Here is a 12,445-nt window from a genome sequence, read left to right on the forward strand (position 1 = left end):
GGGCTGGTCTCTGGGGCAGGGCCGGTGTGGAGCTGCCCTTTCCCAGCTTTTGGCCTTTATTGCACGTTTAGCATCAGCCATCGCCCAGCAGCCACGCTGCTGCCCCGCCGGAAAGGGGCTGCCCCCGTGTCCCTCAGAACCCCCCGTACTGGGGGGGCACCAGATGCTGGGTGTGCCAGGGCGGAGGCGCCGTGGGAGGGGCGTGTCTGGCCTTGCTGTGGGGGAGGGCCGGGAGGGCGCTGTCCAGGTCCATGGGGACGCCCAGCAGTGGGGGAAGGGCCGCTGGCAAGGGCTGGGGCACAAGGTCCCAGTAGGCCGGGCTGACGTAGGCAGCGGGGCAGTAGCTGAGGTAGGGCAGCCCGGGGATGGGGGGAAAGGCAAAACAAGTGGGGATGAGCGGGGTCAGGCCCATAGCGTAGGAGGGGGGGAGCTGGTGCATGGGGGACACTGGCGGGGTGCGGCACGTGGAGCCCTCTGAGTCGGAGCTGCTGCTCGGGAAGGCATGGAGCAGCTGGGGGCACTTGGCCAGAGCCGGGGGCTGTGGGCTGCCTGGGCTCTTTTCATCCAAGGGCAGCGTCGAGGCAGAGGAGGAGCGAGTCCTTGGGATGCCAGGGCCCCTGGAGGGGTAGCTGGGGCTGCCAGGGGCCCTCAGCGCAGCGGGGGAAGGAAGCGGGAAGGGAGAGGGCTCCTGGCACTCCGGGTGCAGAGACCTCCCCAGCCTGGGCAGCCCCTGACCCCCGGGCTGCTTGTTCAAGTCCACCTTGTGCAGGTTCTGCAGCAGGGACTGGATGGAAAAGGAAGTGTCCAGCCGGGGCCTGGCCTGCAGGGCCTGAGTCTCTGGATCGGCCCCAGGTGCGGGAACTCTAGCGCCCACGCTGGCTGCAGGCAGCATCTGCTGGGGGCCCCCCCTATAGTGCTGCCCGTGCAGGATGAAGGGGGCCAGGTCGCTGGCGAAGAAGGCCGCCTCCTGCCGGGAGATGGCCGTGTTCTGCAGCTTCAGGGCTTCCGGGGGGATCCGGCTCACGTCCACCGTCCAGAAATTCCCTTTGGCCTTGGGCTTCGCGGGATCCTTCAGCAGCTGCCGGGGAGAGAGCGAGACGGGCTCAACCTGTGGGAGGGGGGAGGTCTCCAGGGACAGAGCTCCCCAGAGTCAGAGACCCCCCCCGTCAGCCTGCCCCCCACTGCCAGCCAGCCCTCCATTTCCTGTTTACCCCTCTCACTGCCAGCCTGACCCCATCCCCTGTCATCCCCACACCCCATAATCCCCACCCCCCCACTGCCAGCCTGCCCTCCATACCCAATCTTCCCCACCCTGTCAGCCTGCCCCATGCCCTGTTAACTCCACCCCCCACTTCCAGCCAGCCCTCCATTTCCTGTTTACCCCTCTCACTGCCAGCCTGACCCCATCCCCTGTCATCCCCACACCCCATAATCCCCACCCCCCCACTAAGAAAAGGAGTACTTGTGGCACCTTAGAGACTAACCAATTTATTAGTCCTGTTTACCCCCCCACTGCCAGCCTGCCCTCCATACCCAATCTTCCCCACCCTGTCAGCCTGCCCCATGCCCTGTTAACTCCACCCCCCACTTCCAGCCTGCCCCCCATTTCCTGTTTACCCAACCCACTGCCAGCCTGCCCTCCATACCCCATCATCTCCACCCCCCACTGCCAGCCTGCCCTCCATACCCCATCATCTCCACCCCCCACTGCCAGCCTGCCTTCCATACCTGTCATCCCTACCCTGCCAGCCTGCCCCATGCCCCATTAACCCCACCTCCCGCTGCCAGCCTGCTTCCCATGTCCTGTCATCCTCCCCACTGCCAGCCTGTCACCACATAGCCCATTAACCCCACCCCCACTGCCAGTCTGCCCCCCATGTCCTGTTTATCCCCCCCACTGCCAGGCTGACCCCCATTCCCCATCATCCCTACCCCCAATATTGCCAGCCTGCCCACCACACCCCATCACCATCACCCCACCGCCAGTCTGCCCCCCAAAGCCCCATCACCCCACCCCACCCCTGCCCCCGGTGTCTGTGGCCCCGGCCCAGCGCTCACCTTGGAGAAGCAGCGGTTGGAGGACAGGTTGTGGCGGATGGAGTCCTTCCAGCCCTGGTAGCCCTCGGTGAAGAAGGGGAAGAGGGCGCCGATCTCCTGGATGATCTGAAACCGAGAGACGGGGCGTGAGAGCCCCTGGCCGCGGGCGGAGCAGACCCCAGGGCCGATCCCGGCTGGGGGACCCTCACGCACCCTTCCCTGACCCCAACCAGTGACTCCCAGTGACCCCCACCCCATCTCCCCACCTCGAACCACTGACTCCCACCTCTCCCCGAGCCAGTGACCCCCAAACCTTCTCTCCCGCCTTCCCCACCCCCAAATTACTGAGCCCACCTCCCATCCCCTCACCTCAAACCTGTGATTCTCACCTCCCCCGAACCAGTGACCCCCCCAACCCTCTCTCATACCCCAAACCACTGACCGCCCACCCGGAACCATTCCAAACCAGTGACCCCAAACACCCACCAAAACCCCGAACCAGTGACCCCCACCTCCACCCGGAACCAGTGACCCCCCTCCCTGAACCCAACCCCATCCCCTAACCTGAACTAGAAACCCCCCACTTCCACACGCCGAACCAGTGACCGCCCCAAACCCTCTCCCCCCATCCCGAACAAGTGACCCCCACACCTCCACCCCCTCAACCCAGTGACCCCCCTCCCCCTACCACCCCATCCCTACCCCAAACCAGTGACCCCCCCAACGACCCCCTTCCCCTTCTCCAAACCAGTTATCGCCCCGCAGCCACTGCCCCACCACCCCAAAACCACATCGCCCCTGCCGCCAATCCACCCTAGCGCCCCCCCCAAACCCAGCCGATGCCCCCCAGCCCGCAGGCAGACGGCAAGACGCCTGGAGCGGAGCTAACCCCGGGACCGGTGACCCTACGCTGGGTCCCCGCCCCACAACCTCCTACAGGGCACCCCAGGAGGGAACTGCAGCCTGCGGTCCGGGGTCACTGGTTCAGGGCGGGGGTCTCCTCCCGGGGGCACCAACCACCCAGGGGCCCCGATCCGGGCCGTGGCGAGTTGCGCGCTGCGCTGCCCGGCCAGGAGGGCGCAGCTGTCCCGGGCGGGGGGCCCCGTACCTGGGACAGCTTCAGCTTCCTGCCCGGCGAGGCCTGGATCACCAGGGCGATCATGGCCAGGTAGGTGTAGGGCGGCTTGCGGTGCCGGCTGTATTTCTTCTTCTTCGGCGGCGTCTGCTCCATGGCGCTGGGCTGGGCAGTGGGGTGGCCGGCGGGGCCCGAGGGCTGCTCCGCGGGGGCTGGGTCCGTCCGTCCCGGCCAGGCGCCCGGAGCGTGTGAAGAGGGAGGCCAGGCGCCCGCGGCGGCTGTTGGGAGCTCCCAGGTGGGCGCATTAGGGGCTCTCAGTGGCCATCGCGGCCTTTGTCATGCAGATGGGCGGCTCGCCCCCCGCTGGAGCCAGCCCGGCTGGGGTGCGGCCCAGGGGAAGGGGCTGGGCGCTGGCTCTGCTTTGGGAGGAGGCGGGAGGTGGCGGCCCTGGGTTGATTGAGGTGAGAAGTGGCCCCTGCCTCCCCTCCACAGCTCACCCTGCAGCTCAGCACAATGGGGCCTGAGACAGCGCTGCTGGGGGGGGGAGCCACCCCCAGCCAGAGCCTCCTGCCCTGCCTGGCTCTGGGGTGACCCCGCCTGGCTGGGTGGGCACCTGCCGTCCTGGGGCACCGCCATGGTATTGGGCACAGGGGTGACAAGCAGCTGCAGATGAGCTGAGATTCCGGTGGGCAGAGTGAGGCCTGGTACAGGAACAGGGCAGGGCTTGGCCTGGCTAGTTTAGGGTGTTGGGTGGGGGGCCTAGGAACCATGAGTCGGGGTGATGCCAGGAAGAATCATAGCTTCGTAGGACTGGACGGGACCTCCCTGGCAGGACTAAGAACTATCTAGCCCAGCCCTGACAGGTGTTTGTCCAACCTACTCTTAAACATCTCCAAGGACGGAGATTCCACCACCTCCCTGGGCAATTTATTCCAGTGCTTAACCACCAGGACAGTTAGGAAGTTTTTCCTAATGTCCAACCTAAACCTCCCTCGCTGCAATTTAAGCCCATTGCTTCTGACCCTGTCCTCAGCGGTCAAGGAGAACAATTTTTCTCTCTCCTCCTGTAACAACCTTTTATGTGCTTGAAAACTGTTATCATGTCCCCCCTCAGTCCCCTCTTCTCTAGACTAAACAAACCCAGTGTTTTCAATCGTCCCTCAGAGGTCATGTTTTCTAGACCTTTACTCATTTTTGTTTCTCTTCTCTGCATTCTCTCCAATTTGTCCACATCTTTCCTGAAATGTGGTGCCCAGAACTGGACACAATCCTCCAGCTGAGGCCTAATCAGCACATAGCAGAGTGGAAGAATTACTTCTTGTGTCTTCCTTACAACACTCCTGCTAATACAGCCCAGAATGTGTGCGCTCTCTCTCTCTCTTTTTTTGTGTGCAAGTGTTACACTGTTGACTCATATTTAGCTTGTGATCCACTATGACCCCCACTCCTCATCCTTTCTGCAGTGCTCCTTCCTAGGCGGTCATTTCCCATTGTGTATGTGGCAACTGATTGTTCCTTCCTAAGTGGAGCACTTTGCATTCGTCCTCACTGAATGTCATCAACTCAAGCAGGCTGAATAGCAAGAACCACGCCCAAGGAGGGCTCCAGACCCTGTGGGGCACTGACTGGAGTCTCTATGGCTGCTCACGCAGCAGCCCCCTCTCCCTGTGGTATCCAGCCGCCTGGCAATCACAGGAGAGATTTAGCCTCCCAGCCTCCCCGTGGGCTGGGGCGGCACTGTTACCCCCAGGGTAGGGACGGCAGCCGGTTGCAGAACCTAGTTTAGCACCTAAGCACTGGGCCACCCATCCTCCCACTCCCTGTCCTAGGGGAAGGCCCATCACTGAAGGGCCTGCAGGGCACAGCCCTGAGCTGGGGCCCTGGCAGGGACCCAAAGGAGCTATTTCTACCCCTTGGGATCCTATCCCAGCCCTGCTGTTCCCGTCTCCCACCCGGGGATGCGCTTGGGTGCTGGGCCATGGAGACGTGCAGGACTCCGGAGCTGCCAGCAAGGCTTTCCTGATGCCACTGGGCATTGACTGGCTGCATGCCCACACAAAGCCAGAGGCATAAAACCCGCCAGCCCGCTGCCATGGAGGGGAGGCAGGTCCAGGCAGGGAACCGCAGTCCTGTGGCAAAGCAGGGCCCCTGTCCTGCCATGCCCAAACCATCCTGTCCGTCAGCCACAGGCCCGGCTCTTCTCCCCACGGGGTTTGGATGGGAGGACATGGGGGCGAGAGAGCCTGCTACTCCCAGGGTTTGGGCCCTGAGGCTTGCGTGAGCCCTGGAGGCTCGGAACCCGGAGGCCGGGTGTTTGGCTTTGAAGATCTCGGGATTTTTAAGCCAATCTCATGATTTCTGCACTCCTGGGGGGTGGCATCACTGTCGTCGAGGGAGGGGGCTGGCCCTTTGCCTGAGATTCAGCAGGAGGGCATGTTCCCGTGCCTTTGAGCCCTGCCAGCTCCCCTCCTCCCCCGCTCAAGGTGGGATGCACCCTCTCTTTGGACATCTCCCATCCAGACCTTGACCAGGCCTCGCCCTGCTTAGGGGGTGAGCTCATAGTCAGGACAGCAACCGTTGTGGGCCGGCTTTGGGCATGTCCATCACCGATTAGCTAGGCAGCGGTTCTCAACCCAGTTACCATTGTGGGCCACGTAGGTGGGCCAGAATGTGTTCTGTGGGATGCATCCAATACTACAGATATGGCCCTGAGGATGTCCCATGGGCCGCAGCTCTGAGCTGACTGGGCTGGAAGGGGGCTCGCGGGCCGCAGGCTGAGAACCACTGAGCTAGAGGCTCACGCTACGAGCTTCCCTGCCCTTCCCCAGGTGGATCCTGGTGCTGGTGATCCCCAGGTTCTCAACACATGGCTAAGTGTCTCCTGGGAGATTCCCCAGCTGAGGGAGTCAGGGAGGAGGTTGGCAGTGGGAGGGGAATATCTGCTCCTACTGCCTGGGTGTTTCTGCTCCAGCAATCAGCAACGAAAGGGTTAACCCTTTACATTCAGCCATTTCTCCCCTTGGGGTAGCGCAGCAGCCCTGGGGCGAGATGCCTCCAGCCCTCAGGGAGTGCAGCGTTTGGAGTCCCCCCGGGTGAGCGCTGTGCTTTCATGGCTGAGGCATGGGGCTGGAGCTGGCTGCTCACCCGGCCAGGCCGGGCCAGGCCGGGTCTGCCCCTCACGGCTGTGTTTTGGGGTGATTGGCTCCACGGCAGAAATCCCAAGTGGCAAAGCCTGTGAGGTCCGGGAGGACCCTGCGTTGGGGGTCGGACTAGCTGACCTCCCGAGGTCCCTTCCAACCCTGATCTATGACTCTAGGACCCTCCCCAGACGTGGTTTCCTCAGTGCTGCGCCCAGGTTCCCACCTTCCCTAGGGGAACTGCGCCATGCTCCGACCCCCCTCCCTGGTGGGCCGTTTCCCCCGAGATACCCCCTGGATTCCCCTTGGCCCAGTTGGCTCCCCTCGCCCTCCAGCCCCAGCCCCTTTGTTGTGCTAACACTGGGAGGATTATGCAAAGTGCCCGCACTAACAGGGCTGCTAATGCTGGGGCTGATTGCACCGGGGAGCCCTGGCACCAGTGGGGAGGTCGCAGAGAGGTTACGGTTCACAGTAAGATGGAACAGTGGGGGTAGGGGGCTGCGGGTCGGGGTTTGAGGGGCAGCAGCAGAGCGAGAGGTGTGGGGGGCCCAGGGCTGGGGTAGCAGGGGTCTGCGTGTCAGGATTGGGGGGCAGCGGCAGAGTTGGGGGGGAGCCCAGGGCTGGGGTAGCAGGGAGCTGTGGGTCAGGACTGAGGGGCACCGGCAGAGCTGGGGGACACACCCCAGGGCCGGGGTAGCAGGGGGCAGTGGGTCAGGATTGAGGGGCACCGGCAGAGTAGAGTGGGGGAGCCCAGGGCTGGGGCAGCAGAGAGCTGTGGGTCAGGATTGAGGGGCACCGGCAGAGTGGAGTGGGGGAGCCCAGGGCTGGGGCAGCAGAGAGCTGTGGGTCAGGATTGAGGGGCACCGGCAGAGTGGAGTGGGGGAGCCCAGGGCTGGGGCAGCAGGGAGCTGTGGGTTAGGATTGAGGGGCACTGGCAGAGCTGGGGGACACACCCCAGGGCTGGGGCAGCAGGGAGCTGGGGGTCAGGATTGAGGGGCACTGGCAGAGTGGAATGGGGGAGCCCAGGGCTGGGGCAGCAGGGAGCTGTGGGTCAGGACTGAGGGGCACCGGCAGAGCTGGGGGACACACCCCAGGGCTGGGGTAGCAGGGGGCAGTGGTTAGGGATTGAGGGGCACCGGCAGAGTGGAGTGGGGGAGCCCAGGGCTGGGGCAGCAGGGAGCTGTGGGTCAGGACTGAGGGGCACCGGCAGAGCTGGGGGACACACCCCAGGGCTGGGGTAGCAGGGGGCAGTGGTTAGGGATTGAGGGGCATCAGCAGAGGGACTCCCATATTGAGGGCCATAGAAGCACCTCCCAGCTAGACAGACGGGGGCAGGGCCCAGAGCGCATTGAGCCCCCAGCCCCACAGCATAGGGCCCAGCTCTGCTAGCCTGTTCTCCTGCCCTGAGGGGAGCCATTTGCTCCCTTGATGTTCCTATCCACACAGCTCCCAGAGCAGCCGCCACCCGCCATGTGGATCCGAGAGGGGAGCTTTTGCTGATTGGAAAACCTCCAGAGAGTCTGGCTGCTTGGCAGGGCTTCCCTGAGGCCAGTGGGGGCTGGCCTAGACCAGGGGGTCCCAGACGTTTTCCCTGAGGCCCCCCTCTGCAGCTGCAATAGGTGCTGTGGCCCACCATTCACACTCCTTGGGGAACACTATTAATATTAATTCTGACAGACATAGAAACTCGATGTACCAGCAGGGGCCAGGACTCAGGGGGGCATCTTTCCATCTGAGGGCAGGTGCCACCCCTCCTGCCCACTGGTGCCCAGCACCCCTTCCCTTGCAGAGGCAAAAGCCCTGATCTCCCTCCCCAAATTGAGCCAAAGCTCCCTGTCCCCCCCACTTATGATAAGCAAGGTCCCCTGGCCTCTGCCCCACAGGGATGCTGGTGGGGGTGTGGCTGAGTGAGGTCCCTTGGTGTTCCTCTCACCGGTGGCAGGCGGGGCACATTCTGCTCGGTCCTGGGGCTACCAGAGCCAGCTTGGCCCGCAGGGCCCGGTTCTCCTGCAGCAGGCAGGCCCCCTCCGGCTGGGGAGCGTGGGGGTGGGGGGCAGAGAAAGGGGGAGGGGGCAGAACCCGTTACCCCAGTCAAAGCCGGGGTTCCGCCCCAGAGAGCCCCAGTCTGGCCCTGGGGCAGAGGGGTGAGGGGGCGACACAGAGAGACCAGTCTGGTCCGAGACGGAGGAAGCTGACCATAGATGGCTCATGGGGAGGTGGAAGGGCTGGGGTGGGCTGTGGTGTACGAAGAGTTAAGGGAGTTTCGGAAGGGGTGGGGCAGCCATGTTGTGTGGGGGACCCTGAGTTTGGGGGGAACGGGGAAGGGGAGCCCGCAGGCGGCGAGACGGCTGAGTGAGCCCGGTGGTGGAGCAAGCTGAGGAGCAGCCCTGTGCCCCACCCTGGCGAGGGACGGCTGGCTGGGGAGGGCACCGGGTGCAGCCTGCAATGGGGCAGGGGCTCCAGCATGGATAGCAGAGACGGAATGGGGGAAGGGGACAGGTGAGTGCATGGGAGGTCCCCGATACTCCTGTCCCCCGGCCTGCAAGCCAGCTGCTGAGGGCGGGAGGAGGAAACCTTCCAGCTGCGCCTCTTCTGCGCCTCTGACCCAGGCTCCCCCACCCCCAAAAATTCCCCAAAAATTCCAGACCCTGCCCCCCAAACACAGGCTCTGCCAGGCCGGGCAAGTGGCTAGGACTGTGTGCCCTGGGGCTGCGCTGAAGGGCCAGGGCCGGGAGGGGAGTGGAAAGAAGCAATTTGCGGGGGGGGCAACTCTCCTAATGCCCCCCGATCTCCGCCCCAGCCAGCAGACCCCCGGGGGCTGTGTCCGGCCCTCCATTGGGAACCCCTGGCCTAGACAAGGCAAAGGGGTTGAGGGTAGGCAGGGTCAGCCCAGACGTGGGATCCGCACCCGGTCCCTCCTGCGGACACAGGTGAACAGCGTGTATCTGGCCTGGTCCCTCGGCTCCCTCCGAGCAGCGAACCGGAGGCTGGTGCTCGCTCGGTGCAGGGCCAGCAGACCAGGCCTGGCTCAGTGCCTGGCTAGGGGCTACGGTCCTGGGTGGGGCCAGCTGATGTGACCAGGGAGTTTGCGGATGCTTTGGGAAGAAGTGGCACCATCAGGGCCCCAGGAGGTGCGTAGGGACTGAACAGCTCACCAGATTGGAAATGAACAGATCTCTGGCTGTTGGCGGGGGGTGGCCTGCCCACTACACGGCTTGCTCACCCTCCCACCGCTGCTTCCTGACGCTCCCTTAAATCCTCTGGACCGGACCGTCCAGCAGCAGAGACCTGGTCGGCCCTGAGGCCGGAGTCTCCTGGCTCAGCTCGGAGGAAATGACAGCTCTGGCCCCGTCGCATTTGTTCCCAACCTCTCAGGCTCCCAGCACCTCTAGCTGATCAGCTACGTGCTGCAGCCTGGCTGCCCCGAGGGCTCCGAGGGCCTGGCTACCCTGCAAAGACCAGCCTGGGGCGCCCAGGCCCAGAGTGCTGTGGGGTTCAGGCTGTGGGGCTGAGAGCAGCAGCATAGCCGTTCGGCGTGGGCTGGAGGCTGGGCTCTGAGACCCGGCGAAGGGGAGGGAACGTCTGGGGTTTCCGAACCCGGGCACCAGACCCAGCGGGAACGGCTGCCCTGCTGGTTTTAGCCCCTGCAGCCCGAGCCTTGCGAGCCCGAATCAGTCGTCCCAGGCTCTGAGGCCGTGGTGTGGGGTTTTTCTTTGCAGTGTAGACGCGCCCTAAGACAGCTGGGTTAGGCCTCAAGTTATGGCCTGGGTTAGCGGCTGGGCTGGTGCAGGGCTGGGTTAGAGCCTGTCTCAGGCTCGGGGTCAGGCCCTGGCTGGTGGCTGGGGTGGGGGGCGTTTGGCTTGGGCCTGCGGGGAGCATTGCTGCATGGGACTGTGGGATCCCAGCTCCCTGTGACTACATCCCCCTGGTCAGACTGACCTCCCCCCCCCCGGCATTCTGGTTGAAGCCCCTGGTGCCATCCCAGCAGCTCCCCTGCGCCAGTCCGACCCAACCTGGGGCCTGGGGCCTGGGCCGCAGGGGGAGGGGGCTGAATGGCAGCCCCTGGGGCAGGTCCACGCAAACTCCTCTCACCTTTTGTTGCGGAGCATTTGCCGCTGATCCTCTTTGTGCCAGTTCACGGGCCCTTGGTACCATCTATTCATTAATCCCTGCTCTTGGCATGACCCCAGCTCCCTGTCACTGCCTGCAGCCCCCCCTCCAACTGCAGAGCCTGGCCTCACCTTCCAGACAGGTCTCCACAAGTGAGGTGAGTTTAGGGGGTCTCAGCACAAAAACACCCTCCTACTGGGCACAGGCGTCAGCTTCTGCTCAGGAGAGGGCCAGGACCAGAACAGCAGGGGCTGCAGGATGGGATGGGGGGGTAGTGGGAGAGCAGTGGGCTGGAGGCTGGGAGTGGGGGTGGGGCACCAGAGCCATGTGGGACATTTGGCTTAGGGCAGTGCAAGAGGGGCGCCTATCAGGCAGTGTCCCCCCTGCAGGTGATGGGGGAGCAGGCTGGGATTTTGTACCATGCAGCAAATAATGGCTCGTTTTCCTAGCGCTGGGATTGGGGAGGCAATGAGAGGTGAGAGGGAAGATGGGGTGGAGGGCGCAGGAAGGGTCTGGTGGGGTCCCAAGGCAGGCGGGGAAAGGGGGAAGGGCAGGAGGGAGAAGGGCGCCCTCCAAAGCTGGAATTAAGTTTGCAGATTTCTTTGGCCTGATTCCAGCGGCGGCGACCTGATGCCATGCACAGATAGCTCCACCATGACCACCAGGGGGCAGTGTTGCAGGCCCACACATGCGCCCCCCCCGCAGTTACATGCATCAAGTGGCGTGAGGATCGCTGGACCTTTGGCCCAAGTGTACAAGGGCCCAGTCTTCTGGGTTCCTGCCCTTCCCCCCAGCTCCTGCCCGGCTGAACCCGCTCATGCCAGACCTCTGACCTGGGGGGGTTCCCAGGCAGGGGCCTAGGTTGGGATAGGCCCCGGTGGGCTCCTGCCCTGGGGCGGGGCCTCCTGGGAGAGGAGAGGAGGTGCACGCAGAGGATCTCGAGGTGCAGGTCCCAACCGTGCATCTAGTCGGGCAGAAGGGGCAGCAGCAGGCGAGCCCAGCAAGGGGCGGGGGCAGATGGCGCAGATCTCCTGGAGGCGGTGTGGGGCGCCTGGTGTCTTGGGCAGATGGGGATGGGGCGGGTCTATTCTGGGGCAGTGGGTTTGGTTTGCCAGTGGAGGGGGCAAACGTGAAATATGCCTGTGTGGGCATGGCTTCTTTGGGGTGGGGGTACAGGGCGCTCCTCTGTGCCTGGTGAGCAGCTCCCCACTGTCGCCGGATCTCACCAGCCCCCCATCTCTGCTCCCCCAGCGATAACTGGGATGGGGGGAGAGTGAATGAGCACATGGGAGGGGAGCTCACTGAACAAAGCCTGGGGAAGCCTTGGATGTGCAAAAAGCCCCGCTGCCCGGGGGAGGGGGGCACTGAATGGTGTGTTGGGGTTTAATCCTGATGGACGCTCCTGGTGGGTGGCAGAGCTTCAGGTTAGCTCAGACCTGGGCAGTGGGACATGTGCACCCAGCTATCCCACAGCTGTGGGACCTGCTGCCAAACTCATGCCCAGTGCACAATGGGGCTGCAGATTTTAAGCCCTAGTATCTAAAAAGTCAGTTTCTAGCCCTCCTGGTTTGTATGTAACAAAAACCCTCCAACCGTGAGCTGTAACCAGCGCAGTGATGGCTGCAGGCAGCCTGGAATGCTACTCTCCCCGTTAACTCTGAAGCATAGTGATGGCAGTTTTAAGGGAACTATAGCCTTTTATTACAGGTTGCTGTTTGTTATGCCGAGGGATGCTCTCTGCACTTACACAGGTACCTGCCAGGCTAGGGTTCGCACAGCCTTGTGTTTTAATTGAGACTGTTCCCCATTGTTCTGACAATTCAGTGGATCCCCCGGGAGTGGGCTCCGACCTAGGCCCATAAGGATGGGCTCTTGGGATTGTGCCGGGGGGGCGTGAGCTTCCTCGTGAGCGTGAGGAACATTCTCGAACTTGTTCAAAGGGAATTTCAGTTAAGGTGATGCAGCCAAACTGCCTCCCTCAGCCCTGCCGCTCATCCTGGGCCAGCTGGCGATCCCTTCAGTTCATTGCTCGAGTGGTCCCATTGCTCTCACCCAGCTCATATCTCAGTCTAAGCCTGTGACTTCA

At 63.5% G+C, this 12,445-nt stretch overlaps 1 protein-coding gene across 1 annotated transcript; it reads right to left on the bottom strand.

Annotated features, from left to right (window-relative positions):
* Nucleotides 1-133: 133 nt before the first annotated feature.
* Nucleotides 134-3,268, bottom strand: FOXH1 (forkhead box H1). The gene is made up of 3 exons (XM_073329325.1): nucleotides 3,146-3,268; nucleotides 2,059-2,163; nucleotides 134-1,078 (listed from the first exon to the last, which is right to left on the bottom strand). Exons 1-3 carry the CDS (start codon nucleotides 3,266-3,268, stop codon nucleotides 134-136), a joined length of 1,173 nt encoding a protein of 390 aa, XP_073185426.1.
* Between the last annotated feature and the right edge of the window lie 9,177 nt (nucleotides 3,269-12,445).

This window comes from Lepidochelys kempii, chromosome 2 (assembly GCF_965140265.1).
Source record: "Lepidochelys kempii isolate rLepKem1 chromosome 2, rLepKem1.hap2, whole genome shotgun sequence".
Lineage (NCBI taxonomy): Eukaryota > Metazoa > Chordata > Testudines > Cheloniidae > Lepidochelys > Lepidochelys kempii.